Source organism: Semicossyphus pulcher, unplaced genomic scaffold (genome assembly GCF_022749685.1).
Source record: "Semicossyphus pulcher isolate SPU_LCO1_2020_fin unplaced genomic scaffold, fSemPul1.0.p SCAF_12, whole genome shotgun sequence".
Lineage (NCBI taxonomy): Eukaryota > Metazoa > Chordata > Actinopteri > Labriformes > Labridae > Semicossyphus > Semicossyphus pulcher.
The window spans coordinates 23,317,258-23,331,227 of NW_027211626.1; the positions used below are offsets into that span (position 1 = coordinate 23,317,258).

At 40.7% G+C, this 13,970-nt stretch overlaps 1 protein-coding gene across 1 annotated transcript in view; it reads left to right on the forward strand.

Moving 5' to 3' along the window:
• The window catches only part of LOC138588677 (uncharacterized), a 35,524-nt gene extending 26,916 nt beyond the window's left edge, over positions 1-8,608 (forward strand). Inside the window, exons 5-8 of the mRNA XM_069658911.1 lie at positions 1,157-1,281; positions 2,272-2,393; positions 4,768-4,878; positions 6,248-8,608. Coding sequence (XP_069515012.1) covers positions 1,157-1,281; positions 2,272-2,393; positions 4,768-4,870 — 350 coding nt within the window. The 3' untranslated portion in view covers positions 4,871-4,878; positions 6,248-8,608. The remainder of the gene's footprint in view (positions 1-1,156; positions 1,282-2,271; positions 2,394-4,767; positions 4,879-6,247) is intronic.
• Positions 8,609-13,970: the final 5,362 nt, after the last annotated feature.

Below are 13,970 nucleotides of genomic sequence, written 5' to 3' on the forward strand. Positions count from 1 at the left end.
AGAACATGCCTGGCCCTAAGGTGGCCCTATGGGGCTAACAAGTATCCACAACTGACCCAAAAATAACATGGGGTTTATTAAAGGAGACACAAACAGCCAAATCATACTATATACTTTATGATACTTTTAGACTTGACCTGGTCGAGCCTTTTTGGGGACATAGTTTGGGCCTCATAAGTCCAATGTTTCATGCAGAAGCAGACAGTAATAGTAGTATTCAGATTATTTTTTTGTTGTGGCGAGTAACTAGCGCGTTACTTCTACAATTCAAGTTATCCGTTATTTAGTTACCTTTTCAGAAATAGTGTCCTTCCTTTTGTCTCCACATAAAAGAAAATCCCTGAAGCAATGTTTCTTTTCCTGTCCCGTTTCTTGGCAGGGAGCTGCGTACCAGCAGACGCTGAACACAGCTGTGTCAGTGCACATGCGTAACTAGCTAATTCAGCTAGTTAGAGAGGACAGCATTTACTTTGGGGAAATATTCCCTTTATTCTGAATCTTAACTTAACGAGTCATTTGGGGGGTTTAATTTTTGGTGGTGCAGAAGTACTGTTACATACGCAGTAACGTAACAAGTTTTAATGGCAGTAATCTTGTAACCCAACACTGGTGGTTTTCAGTTCAATAAGCAAAGATAAACTCACTCTACGACACCTGCACAACAACCAACAGCAGACACATTTAGAGAGCAGCTGGTGTCATGTGGTTTAATTAACATTCAGCAGCTAAAGGTGATTTGGACTATCAGGTGCCTCCATCAACTTTGTCCTTCAACTTATCAATACTTTTTGAAGAAAAGTAATACTGTCTGGAATATGCTTTTTAAATATAAAATATTATTTTAAAATAATCCATAAAAAATAATCAAGAAAATGTACATATTACACATGTTTTAATTGTTCCTATAATATGTCGTGTAAAGTAAATCAGCTTTTTCTGTTTCTCTTTCCTTTCCAGGGAAATGCAAATACTGATTTCATTCTTGCTTACACAAGCTGACTCTCCCACACACACACACACACACACACACACACACACACACACACACACACACACACACACACACACACACACACACACACACACACACATACACACTCACACGCACAAGCACACTGTAAATGTAACAGGCTCTTGTTTGTGATTTGTGTTTCAGACATGAGCAGTGAGGATTTGACCCCAGTGCCGCTGTGGAGGAGAGGCCTGAACCGCAGGAGTTACACTGAGGGGGAGGCCCGCTTCAGGGACAGCACCGAAGGGCTCTCCTTCTCCCATCGCAGGGTGGGTCATCCGCATGTGTTACAGGTCCACCACAAACACCACATTCAGCAGTGTCTCTCTAGTCTTTAATAAGAGGGCCTTTTCTGGAAGAACAAACAAACAAGGCAGCGTTAAGTCAGTATCAGGGAAACTGGACAAACACAGTGAGTGTCAGAGTTTAGATTTTGATGGAATATGCCACATAGCATTTAAACTATTTCAGAGGTCTTTCTAAAGAAATCAATCTACTTTAGCACAGATTGTATTACAACCTCAGGAGGCCTTCACTTCAGAAAGAATGACACTCAAGAAATAGATGTCTGCAGCGTGACCCCTGTTACCGACCCCCGCCCACACACTGTGAATCACCTCAGGTTGCCCAACATCGGCGTCCTGCTGTCAGGCGAAGCTAAACTCTCACTGGTGAAACATCATGATAATTCTTTAGGCCTGCAGGGTTTAGTCTTTAAGCGGCAGGGAACTGACAGTAACTAATGAAGCAGGACGGATGTTTCTACTCCAAACACATTCTTCTGTTTAGTTTCGTCACCGTACGTGGTTGATCTTTTCCAAAAGTCTCAACTAAATTTTCATTTTCTGGCTTTTACTTGAGCTCGAACTTCATGTCATTGTGTTTACATTTAGTGAATGAGTACTTGGGGCAGTTGACATCATGTTGAAGCACAGCCTTTGTCCTTTGTATAGAAATTCAGTCATCTGATAACAAGAGGAGAAGAGACGGAATTGATTTAAATGAAATCACATTATAGACAAAGGAGATCCTTCATTGATACAGAGAGTTAAACTGGATCTGGATTCACTTACCAACACATTCATAACACTGTTAAGAAAACCCCCTTAAAATATCCAGTATCCAATGATCCAGTTTGCATCAATGACCTGATGCAAAATTGTCACATCTCACTTTCCGTCCAAACACAATGACGATTCAAACTAATAGGGGCTTTAGAATACATTTTTTATTTACGTCTTGTTCTTGTGTTGGTTCAGCTAAGTGAGAACTACACATGGGGCCGAGTCAAAGACCTGGTGAGGAAGACAAAGCTGAGGAACCAGGGCCGGCTGGGACTGACCTCCACCTCACTGAAGATGTCCTGCCCACAGCTCTACAGGTCAGGACACACTGAGGGCTACAATTTGTCCTGTGTTTTCTTTCTCTTTCAAATGTTCCTTATTTACCAGTGGATAACTCGTCTTAAGGGGAATCAGAATGCATCTGTAACAATTGTATTTTGTATATACTCTGTGCCAATTGCTGAGGAGAGGAGCACACCCAGGTCCATAAACAAATGGGCCCAATCCCAGTCTCCATATTTAGGGACTCACAGACTTTTAGGTCGCATTTCTGGTGTGTGAGTGCTTAGTGAGTTTCATTGCCAAATCACGCACTTCATACAAATGTAATTATCCAGCCCCCCACTAAAAGTAAACAAATGTTTGTACATTGAAGTAGTATTTGATAAAGTTTGAACAAAAAAACCCCCAAAGTATTGAATTAATGCCTTTCAGTAAACGCTGTTATGTAGGACACACACATTCATACTGGAGGTCGGCTTTGTTTCTTAGTAGATTTAATGCTTCATCTTGTTTCCAGGCAACGTGTGATGCCTTGATAGTGTGTCCCGTTCCTCATTTATTATACAGTATTCAAAACCTCACAGACTCACTCACTCATGAACTGCACGCCTGACGTCATTAAAGTCCATGAGGGATCCATGTTTAGGAGATTTGGATTGGGCCATAATTGTCCCTGGGTAGTGTGTGAGACCCTGACTGGCTCTGATTTGCTAAAAGGCTGACTAAGACTTCTGGACTTTAAGGTTTTTGAACAATGTATCTTTTACTGTAAAGCCCTACCCTCTTTTGCTTAAAATGTAGGACTATAACAGTGTACGCAGAGCAAATATTCTGGGGTCAGTTTGGTAACACCTCCCATTAATACACCTATGGCAACATTTGTTTCCATTGCTTCTCATAGAGTTCAGAAGTATTAAAAAGAATGTGAAAAGATCCCTCTGTCCCTCTGGTTCTCTTCAGCGTGGGGATCCAAGTTACTGAAAAGATCCGAGGCATTCAGAGGCCTAATTAATAAAGAGGCTTTGTTTCTTCAGGGCCACAGACTCAGTAAAACATGCCATTAAGGCCTTCATCAGCATGTACATACTTACCCTGATGATAAACATTAAAATACTTTTTCTTGTTAAATAATGATGTTTCTGTCAATTAAAACAGCATTAATGAGCAGCTCAACTTCAACTAAAACAAATTTTACTGTTGAGTGCCACTCTCGTTCTTTGTTTGGTTTAGTTTGTTAGATTATTTGACAGGGGCCGTGCACAACACAGCTATATATTTCATTTACATCTGTGATCTCTTTGATATGACTTTAATATGGTCTGTTTCATATAAAGTCATTGCTTGTAATGTAAAATAAGTGGACTGACCTAGCAGACACCTCTCTAATGCGGTTGGTTATTCTGATTCTGGATCCAATTACTTGTACTTGAAGTATGTATTGCACTGTTTAGACGACTGTGAGCTAAAGAAAATATGTAGCTCAAGATGCTCAATTATAATTACCATAGACAGCGGGAAAGAGAAACGTCTGTGATGGATTTAGCATCCATCCATCAGACTTTCTAGTCAAAACATAAGAGAAGAGAATAACAGAAGAGAAATAAAACATCTAACTAAAGACAGATTTTCCAGATTTTTAATTTTCCTTTACTCCACATTTGTCAAAGGAGAATAAACTGTTTAAAGGTCTGTTTCCAAACTCTCAGACAAAGCACAAACTCATACTTTGCCTTTTTTATAACGTCCTGCCCTTTTGAGTCGAAATGGCAGCAGCTCAAACCCCCTGTAGAAAAGTGCTTGTTTCCCTTGTTTGTTGGACCAAACTTAAAAAAAGAGAAGGAATGCAAGTTATTCGACTGCAGTGAATAAAAGCCAGCATGAGGGGCGAGAAAGGCATTTCAGGGTGGAAAAGTCGTGACAGCTTCAGAGAATTTTTAGCAACAAGAGGTCTGTGACAGGTTCCTGGCAGATGGAGGTGTAATGAGCATTAGCATCATTTTTTGCCTGTTAGAGGAGGCTCTGAATGTGGAACTTCTGAGAGGAGGTGCAGGGCAGGAATCTGATGGGAGGCGGAGGATCCTTCAGCCTCTCCCTCCGTCCTGATCGGGGCTTGGCACAGGCCCAGCCGAACAGAGGAGGAGGAGGAGGAGGAGTGAGAGGGGGGGGCAGGCCTGAGGTATGCCTGAGGGAGTGGGATCATTCCTGCATGGATTTAAGCTGAGGCCTGGTGAGATATGGCCGCAGTCCAGGATTCATTAGAAAGAACACCACCCTGCTGGGAGGTGCACGCAGGCCCGCTGCAGTTGTTCTGACACTGTGGGAATAACCCACAATTAGTGCTTTCTCACACTTTATCACAAGAGATCCTGTTAGGAGCTATCAGTAATAAGTGTCTCCTCTTCTTTACAGACCTGATCTGGACCCAGTGGAACCTGCTGTCAGGTTCAGAAACAGGAACTCCATGATCGCCCTGGGCCAGCAGAGCAAGCTGGACTTCCCGTGGCAGCAGTAAACATCCAGGTAGTGCAGACTGCTTTGTGTCCTTTCTCTGTTTCCATACTTTTAAGGTTCATCTCTTACATCTAAGGGGAAAACAACCAAATGTTAAAATGAATCCTTATGTTAATGGTTTCAGGTCCAGGTAAAATTCAACCTCTTAAAAATAAGGAGGTTTTCTTGTGCAGTGAACTTTGCAGTAAACTATGTTTAACTATTCTCGTCTCATGTAACCTTTTCTAACTTTCTGCCTAAACCCAAACATGTCCAACATCTGGATTCGGCCTGGAAGAAACTATAATCATTGAAAATGTTTGAGAATGATCCATCCACCACTTCATCACACAGCTGTGTTAAACACTCAATTCTGATTGGTTATTTCTCGATAACAGACCGTTGCTATGAAGAACAGACCGTTGCTAGGTATGTGGCTCTAATCACACAATCCGGAGGACTAACTGTAATCATATCAATCCGCCAAAAGAAGTCCGGTAAATTTGACGTCTGCTTGTTTACAGAGGGAGAAAAAGAGGTGAAAACAGCAAAGAGACATCAATAAAGGTTAAAAGATGTAAAAACTGCAGGCTAGGATTGAAAGATCAAAAATCATTTCCAAATATAGTTTATATCGTAAGTTAATAGCCGCGTAATAAGCGTAATAATGTATAGTGAGCAGGTTGGTGACGCGGAGGAACCCCTTCAGGGTGAGACAAGACCCCTCCGCACCCTATCGGGGTTCCATTCAGTGATAACAACCTGCTCACTACATTATCCCTTACATGCCACAGTATACCGCTTATCCTGTTCAAGGTCGTTGGGGGGCTGGAGCCTATCCCAGCTGTCATTGGGCGAGAGGCAGGGTACACCCTGGACTGATCGCCAGTCAATCACAGGGCTGACACATAGAGACAGACAAGCTTTCACGCTCACACTTAAACCTACGGGCAAATGATGACATAAATTAAGTTACATTTATGATTTAGTTTATCCTTTTACATAACTTATACAGCGATACAGTATACAGTAGCCTATATACATATACAGGATGGAGAGTTTAACTGATTTATGGAAAAAAATCAGAGCATTATCATCAGTCCTAAATCCGTCCTGAGGCAGTCTTTAAGGGAAACTAGAGGTGGGAATAATACAATTGTCAGCACTCACTATTATAAGAGAAAACACATGAACCCAGAATGCAGGTGTTGACAGCCGACACATCACTCACCTGCTCTCCACTGTCCTGATTTCACACAGACATATATGAACCCCACACTATGAGACTGTGTTTCCCTCTGATGTCATTCATTATTCTTTTACGGTATGTGTTGGAGTACTTTACCAGGTTTTAGAGACAGCCCTTTTTTTAATCTCTCCTCCCTTGTCTCCTCCTCAGCTCGGATCGGGATGATTCACACTGAGAGGAGGAGGACACCAGGAAGTTACACAGAAATGATTTAAGAAGGGAAACGAAACAGAAGAAGAAGAAGAGGAAGAAGAAGAAGGGAACGAAGAAGAAAGAGTGCTGCATGTAAGGGAATAAGAGTGTTTAAGTGAGACTCATTAAATGTATATAGCCGTGTACATTAAGAATATAAGCCATGTTCTCATCCAGTAAAGGAGAGGAGGCTTATGTATGTCTAAATGATCTACACTGTGACATAACTGAACTGCATTATACGTCTCTGTTAATGCTATTTACACATGTATACGTTTCCATTATGACATTATGAAACATAAACATGTCTCATAACTTTTTGTACGATGTGTAACAGACAAATGACAGACCGCTCTGTACAGTGTGTCTGATGTTGTAGAAGTGGAGTGCATGCAGAGATAATGTGTGTGAAGAGAGCCAGAGACAAACCCTGCAGAGTGTGTGGAGCACACATCGTGTTAACATAAGAGCTGAAGATAACATGTCAGATAGCTCCTCCGTGAAACCACAGCTTGCCTTAACATTTGCTTCATAAATGTTCAGCAAATAAACTGTTGGACGTTGCAAAGAAAAATATATTGTATTGTATTATAGGTGATGTGTTTAATGACATACAGAGCGAGTGATGAACACGTTACGTGCTGTGATTTATCTTCTGTGCTCACGTTGCGTAACTCAAATTCTCTTGTCTGGATCCTGACAAGATGCAGGAGTCAGGAGTTATAGTAAACGATAAGGAAAGGGCTCTTTTCAAAGCTGGAATTAAGGTGACAACACTTCTAATTTACCCCCAAAAAATTAATAATACAAACTTTATCAGACAAAAAGCACAGAAATGTTGCAACAAACAGGCAGTGTGTAGTGAGTCTTTTTGCAACTCGCTCTCCTACAGAGGATGTGCAAACTGATCATCTCACAATAATGCCCACACTATTTCTTCACCCAATGATCCATCACTTTAAACATGAACAACTGAATGCAACTTCATGAAGGCCTTCAAGAAGAGACTGAAAGTTGTTTTCCAAGAAGAAACACGTCGGCCTCGTTTCAGCTCAGATGAGATCGGTGGAGTTTTTTAAAGGTTTTATGAGGCTTATGGGTGACAATAGTTTCAAATCATGGAGGAGAATTTAACCGTTTAATATATTTAAAAGTGTGATGGCTACCAAACATACGTAAATCAAATGTTGCATAATTCTGTTGTAAAGTCACAAAAGTGTATACTGTGTCAAAGTACACACTGCCACCCCGGCTCCCCCAAACTGGTTGGATTCAGGAACAGATTTATGGTGCGTTCAGATGAATGACAAAGCAATTTTTCACCTGGTGTTTTTTTATGCAAATTTGACAACTGGACATTTTTCTCTGTCTATTTCTGTTTCTTCACTCTGATTGGCCGCCGTAGAGACATCAGCTGTAGACAGCTGGCTACCATGAACTTGGAAAGCTTAATCCAAATGGCTGGACTTGGTTGAATTTGTGTAATCCACTCACTTGGTTACACATCTATCTACAGTATTAGCGTACTAATGACCTACAGAGGCTTATATTTCTAGCTCCGTCCACCAGTCAGTTCAGAACTGAAGAAGCCTTTCTGATGAGAGGTGAAACGTCTTCAAGAACTTCAACCAAGTCCAGCTGCCTTTTGTATTAAGCTTTGAATCATCATGACCTGGATGACTGAGAACCTTCACAGACATGTTATCCTGAACTCTGGATCTTTCTAGAAATTTGTATACTATATTTCATATCAAAGTTGAAACATTTCAGCTCACAGGATCTCTCCTTTAGCACAGTTTATGCAAACATGTTGTATACATGTAAGTCTGTGCATTGACTAATTGTGCAGTTGAGCCTCTAAATGTTGCCTTTAGTTAGTGGCAGAAGTTGTCAGTGCATTTGCTAGCACAGTGCTGTTTTTGAGGGGTTGACTAAATGTCTGTGCATTTCTGTTCGATATCACAAAGTTGCTCATTCTGCTTTTAGTAGAAACCAGAAGCAGACGCTTCTTTCTCTGTTGAGGAGAAAACACTTCTTCCATCCAGCAAGCTACATCCACAACAGAGCATCAGATTCCACCATCATAACACTTCAGCAGTATTGTTATTATGATACCAAGAGATGCTCCATTTATACTGTAATAATGTCCTACAAAGAGGTAAATGTAAAGGCTTTATTAAGTGTCAGCTCGGTCACTTAAGGGATGTATGCTGAACTTGTTTCTGTGTAAATTATATCTGATGTTTATCTTCAGGACGTCAGACTGTATATGAACTGTATGTTGCAGTTTGTATTTTGCATCAATATACAAATTTATTTTTCAAAATAAAGTAAAATGAAAAGAAGACATTAATGTGCTACATGGTTTTGTTTCACACTACATACAGTACTTACATTGTTATTAACATTAGGTCACTAATTTCATTCCTTAACATTGTATTAATTTTAATTTTCCTTACATTTTAAATGTCATAACAAGACAGCCTGTTGAATTGAATTAATTGAATGAATGAAACCTTTATTGTTCCGAGGGGAACTTGTCTTGTGCCAAGAGCATAAAAACATACATGACGAAAGACAATTGCAACCACACAGGGCAGCAGATGAAACAACATCCTCAAAAACATACATCATTAAATCAAAAAAGCATTGTGTGGTTACCTGTGAGGGATATCAAGTTCAATAAAATGAGTGTCAAGTTCAAACTGTATTATCAGAGCTTGTTAAGGAGCTGGGTGCGAGAGATAAAGGATGTGATGCCTCTTTTAGTCCCACCTCTGCTGTGATATTGTGAGCTAAATTCAGAGTGTACTGATCTGTCATGTAAGAAATACTGCACATTTGTCTCCCGGTTATCTTGCTACCTAGTTTAACAACCCTGTCCAGTGTGTTCTTGTTTTTTACAGACACTGCTCCCCTCAAACACTGAATACAAAAGGTCAGTACGCTCTCAGTGAAGCTCTTGTAAAACAATTTCAACATAGTATTGTCAACATTCAAACTTCTTAGTTTAAAGATGGAAAGTTCACCTGACCAAATGACCTGTCAGAGTGTAAGCTCATAAATAAAAGTGTGAGTAACATATTTCAAAATAAAGTGACAGCTGTGTACATTGTCATTGAAGACAGTGATAGTGTGATGTCACACTGTCTGAAGCACTCAAACTTCAGCTTTACATTCAGACATTCAACGAATTCAACAAATAACTGCAGACTGTGACCTTAAAATCAGGTCTGCTTGACACATTTTCATCACATAATGTACATTTATAACAGACATTTAGTTACAGCTATAATTTTAAAGTAGAGTCATAATGTTAGGAAGGCTTCATGTAGATTTAATTAGACAGTGCTTGTTGACCAAGGAAAAAAAGCAGGTGGGAGACTGGGTCACCACAGGTCTGAGTGACAGCCGTATGTATACCATGTGAAACCTAACTGCTCACATTGTTGTTTAACGTCTGTGCACAAATGAAATGTACCTCAGTCTTGAGCGCCCTCGGGTGGTCACAGAGAGTGACTACAATAAAAAAATCTGGCCACAGAGCAGCAGCCCTGCACCTGCTGAGGGCAGTGCTCCGCTCAGGGGCAATGGAAGATATGAGGCCGAGCACTGACTGGCACTAACAGTGATAATTATGGCCCTGTACATATTAGCTGCCATCAATCACATGTTATTGTTGGTGTTGTAATTCTTTTCTGTAATTGCTGAAATACACTAAAATGACTTGATTATGAGCAATATATGACAACATATACAGTATATACGTATGTGTTCAATGAAGAGTTGCAGTTAACCAATTCTACCACTAGAGGGAGGCATTTCTCTATATCACTAAATCCAGAAATAATCAGTATTACTGTGACATCAGTGTTTACAGGTGAGCAGTTATATTTGACTAACATTCATTATCAGTGCTAAAATAATGAAAATATATAGGTTGGGTCTAAACTGAAAGTGATCGTAACTTATCAAAGTAGCAAGTTGTTTATTATTATTTTTTAAATAAATACTTTATTTGTGGTTAGAAATCTATTCATAGATCTGCAACATATCAAATAACAGCTCTGGTGAAGCTTGAAAGTGATCAGGAAATAATGACTTTGATTTGCTAACAAAAAAACATGCAAGTGAGAAAAGACTCCAAACCCCTGAAAGTATGTTACACAGTGTGCGGACAAACCCTGCAGGGTAGGTATTTTTTAAAGCCATTCACAGTTTAAAACTGTTAATAGAGTTTGGATCCACAGCTGGAGAGTTCTGGTGCCAGGCCTCTTAAGAGTCTGTGGTGCTTAATTGAATAAAGAGGTTCACTGACTGCAACTATCTAATGTGCTAACTTGTTTAATATTTCTACGTGTTCTGTTTGCTTTATAGCCTCTTTTTATTGCATTACACAATTCATGCCTGTGGTGAGTCTGAAAGGTTTAACAAGATGTTTGATTAGATGTGACTCCCCCGTTTTTAGCATTTGTAACCCAGTACGAATCATTTCAATTGTTAGAAGAGAGAGCAAACATCAACCTCAAGTTTAAAAGGAGTGGTGAGAGCTGAGATATAGTAGCTAAGTCCATAAGGATCACATTTAAAAACACCGGGTGCTCACGTTTGCATTATACAGCTCTATGGCATCTTTTCTCAGCATGGTAAACATCTATGCATCATCAAAAGTTTGTGACACAGGTTTTTTGTTATGAAGCTGAAGCACTGTAGTGAAGACATTATACATTTGTTTTCACAGGCTGAGTATGGTGAGTAAAACTGACCTTCAGGTGTAAAATTGGTGCAATGTGCCTTTAAATGGAAATTGAAAACTGTTCTGTTATAAATCAGCGGTGATTAAAGGGATCTCAAACTTCCTGATGAGAAAAGACTAATTGTTTATTATCCGTTGCTTCTCTTTTGACAGGCATACATTGCTGAATTGTTTATCATAAATTTATTGTCAAATCAAAAGAATGAAAAAACACAACTTATTCTCTAAGTGAGTTGTGTTTATGTTTCTTTGTATTTATGCTGAAGCTGGAATGAGTTCTTATACCTATCAGCCTTTGTGCCTGCCACTGCGTCACTGAGTTCATGATATAACAGTGTACCTTAATGTGACAGCTCTGATAAAGAACAGCGGTGCTCTCTGCTGCTGCTTCCCCGTCAGATTTCCTCAAATCAAACCCCCCCCTGTGCTGTGGGAATGACAAATATCCTGACCAACATCCCAACACTCAGAGACGTCTGTGGCAGAATCCCAACTTTGAACAAACATTTTCTCTCTCGCTCTGAGAGGAAAACAATGAGCAGACTGTTTGCTAGCGTCCTCCTCCAGACGGATTCAAGACAAAATGTGGGAGATGCATTCAGATGTGGTCACGCACTGCATTATTACACCCACTGCAGCACATAGCAATAGCAAATGTGATCTAACATTGAGTAACTATTATCAACAAAACATCCTATGAAGACAGCCTCATCCGTCTGTAACAGTTTAAAACAATCAACAGCATCCACTGGAAAGAGGTCAAAGGTCATCAACCAAAATAATAAAGTACCCTCACATCTTTCAGAGACAATCTTTGAACAGGAATAGTGGTAACTATCTGCCCCATCCAAAAAACCCTGTTATCATGTGACTGAGGTATCATACTGTGGTACCTAAAGTCTCTATAGTATGGGAGGTAGAGCCTTCCGTTATTAGGCCCCCCAACTTTGGAATAATCTACCATTCTGGGTCCGGGAGGCAGACACCCTCTCTACTTTTAAGAGTAGACTTAAAACTTTCCTCTTTGATAAAGCTTATAATAAGGGCTGGCTCAGGCTTGGACCAGGCCATAGTCATGCTGCTATAGGCTTAGACTGCCGGGGGATCTGACACACCGAGCTCCTCTCTCTCTCTCTCTCTGTATGCATTTATGTTATATTAATGCATCTTATTAACTACATATCTTCTTGTCCCATTAACATTACTAACCACATATCTTCCCAGGAGTTCTTGAGCTCCCTTTTCTCGTGGGCTCCTGGGGATCGTTGCTGCAGACCACCTGCTGCTGTGGACCTGCTCGACTCAGACTGCAACAACTATTAATATCAGTCTTCCCCATAGTATCATTATTATAGCTGCATGGCAGACAGGAAAACCTTTTTGGTTTGTTGTAATTGTGCTTTTTGGATCTCGACATGATTGTAAATGAGGGAAACCTCAATCGTTTAAATAAAGGTTTAAGTTGAATACTGAGGCCAAGTGATGACAACTAAGCCAACAAGACAGGACATTTTTTTCAGTCAGACAAGTCGCATTGTAATACTTGGAAATGTCTATTGCAGCAGCAGAGCATAGCTTGTGTTTAGCGTCTAGGCTCCAAATTTACGTGCTGAAATTTGAGGAGTGATGAGACAATATCTTAAACCCCCCTAGCTGGAGCCTGCAGGTGGATGCTGTGGTGGTGGTGGGGCTGAAAGTATAGCACAGTGCTGGTGCAGGGCAGTGGATAAGGCTAAAAACACCAAAACCTCGAAGGAAAATAATGTTTGTTCTGTACAGATGACAAGCAGAGAGGAACCCACACATGTGATATGGTTAAGGTTGACTAACACACTTCATTAAAGCTGTGTGACATTGGATAACAAAACAGGCTGTCACTCATGCTGTGTCCTGAGGAACTATAGCTTCTTTAAGTAGTCATTACACCACAGATGTTTCAGTACATTAAACACAGACATTAGGGCGGTTGGCACTTAATGCCAATCAAACCTGTGTGCTGTTTGGAGTCACTACTGTTTCCATGGCAATGGAGGATGGAGGAGCTCTTGAGTTAAGTCTGCAGGATGGAAACAGACTCAAAGACAAACACAGACCACAGAGACACGAGGGAGGAAAGAGCGGGATTATCTGTTTGAATGCTTCAGCAAACACACACAGAACGAGCCTGAGAGGACACAACAGGTTTTATCATTATAACCTTTTATTTTCAACGTGTTATACATAACGGCTGATTGCTATGTACAGTTGCATTGTACACATGTTCAAATTTCAAAATATAAATATGTTATGTTAGCTGAGGGAGCTGGAGCCTATCCCAGCTGTCATTAGGTGAGAGGCGGGGTAAATCCTGGACTGATCGCCAGTCAATCACGGGGCTGACACACAGAGACAGACAAGCTTTCACGCTCACATTTGCACTTACGGGCAATTTTGAGTCACCAATGAATGAGCATGTCTTTGGACTGTGCGAGGAAGCTGGAGTACCCGGAGGGAACCCACGCATGCACGGGGAGAACATGCAAACTCCACACAGACAGGATGTCCGAACCAGGATTCAATCTAGGAACCTCCTAGCTGTGAGGCGACAGCGCTAACCACTGCACCACTGTAGGGCCCTTGGCAAGCAAACTTGTGAAGGGGTGTGGGGCTCCAACATTGAATAATAACAATACAAAAAAATGTCATGTCTACACCAGCTAACCTCTGGGATTAAGTCAAGAAACAGCCACCAACATTAATTAGACTGAAGGTGATCTGGAAACCAAACGTGCATCAGTAACAGTATATAATTGGGTGGAGGATTTGACAAAACCCTAGAGGGAATGAGAAAAGAGGGTAAACCTGGAAGTGCCTGTAATTTGTACCTTTGAGTGCTGGCCCACTTCGAGCTCTGGGTAACACACAGAGCAGTCATGTGTTACATTA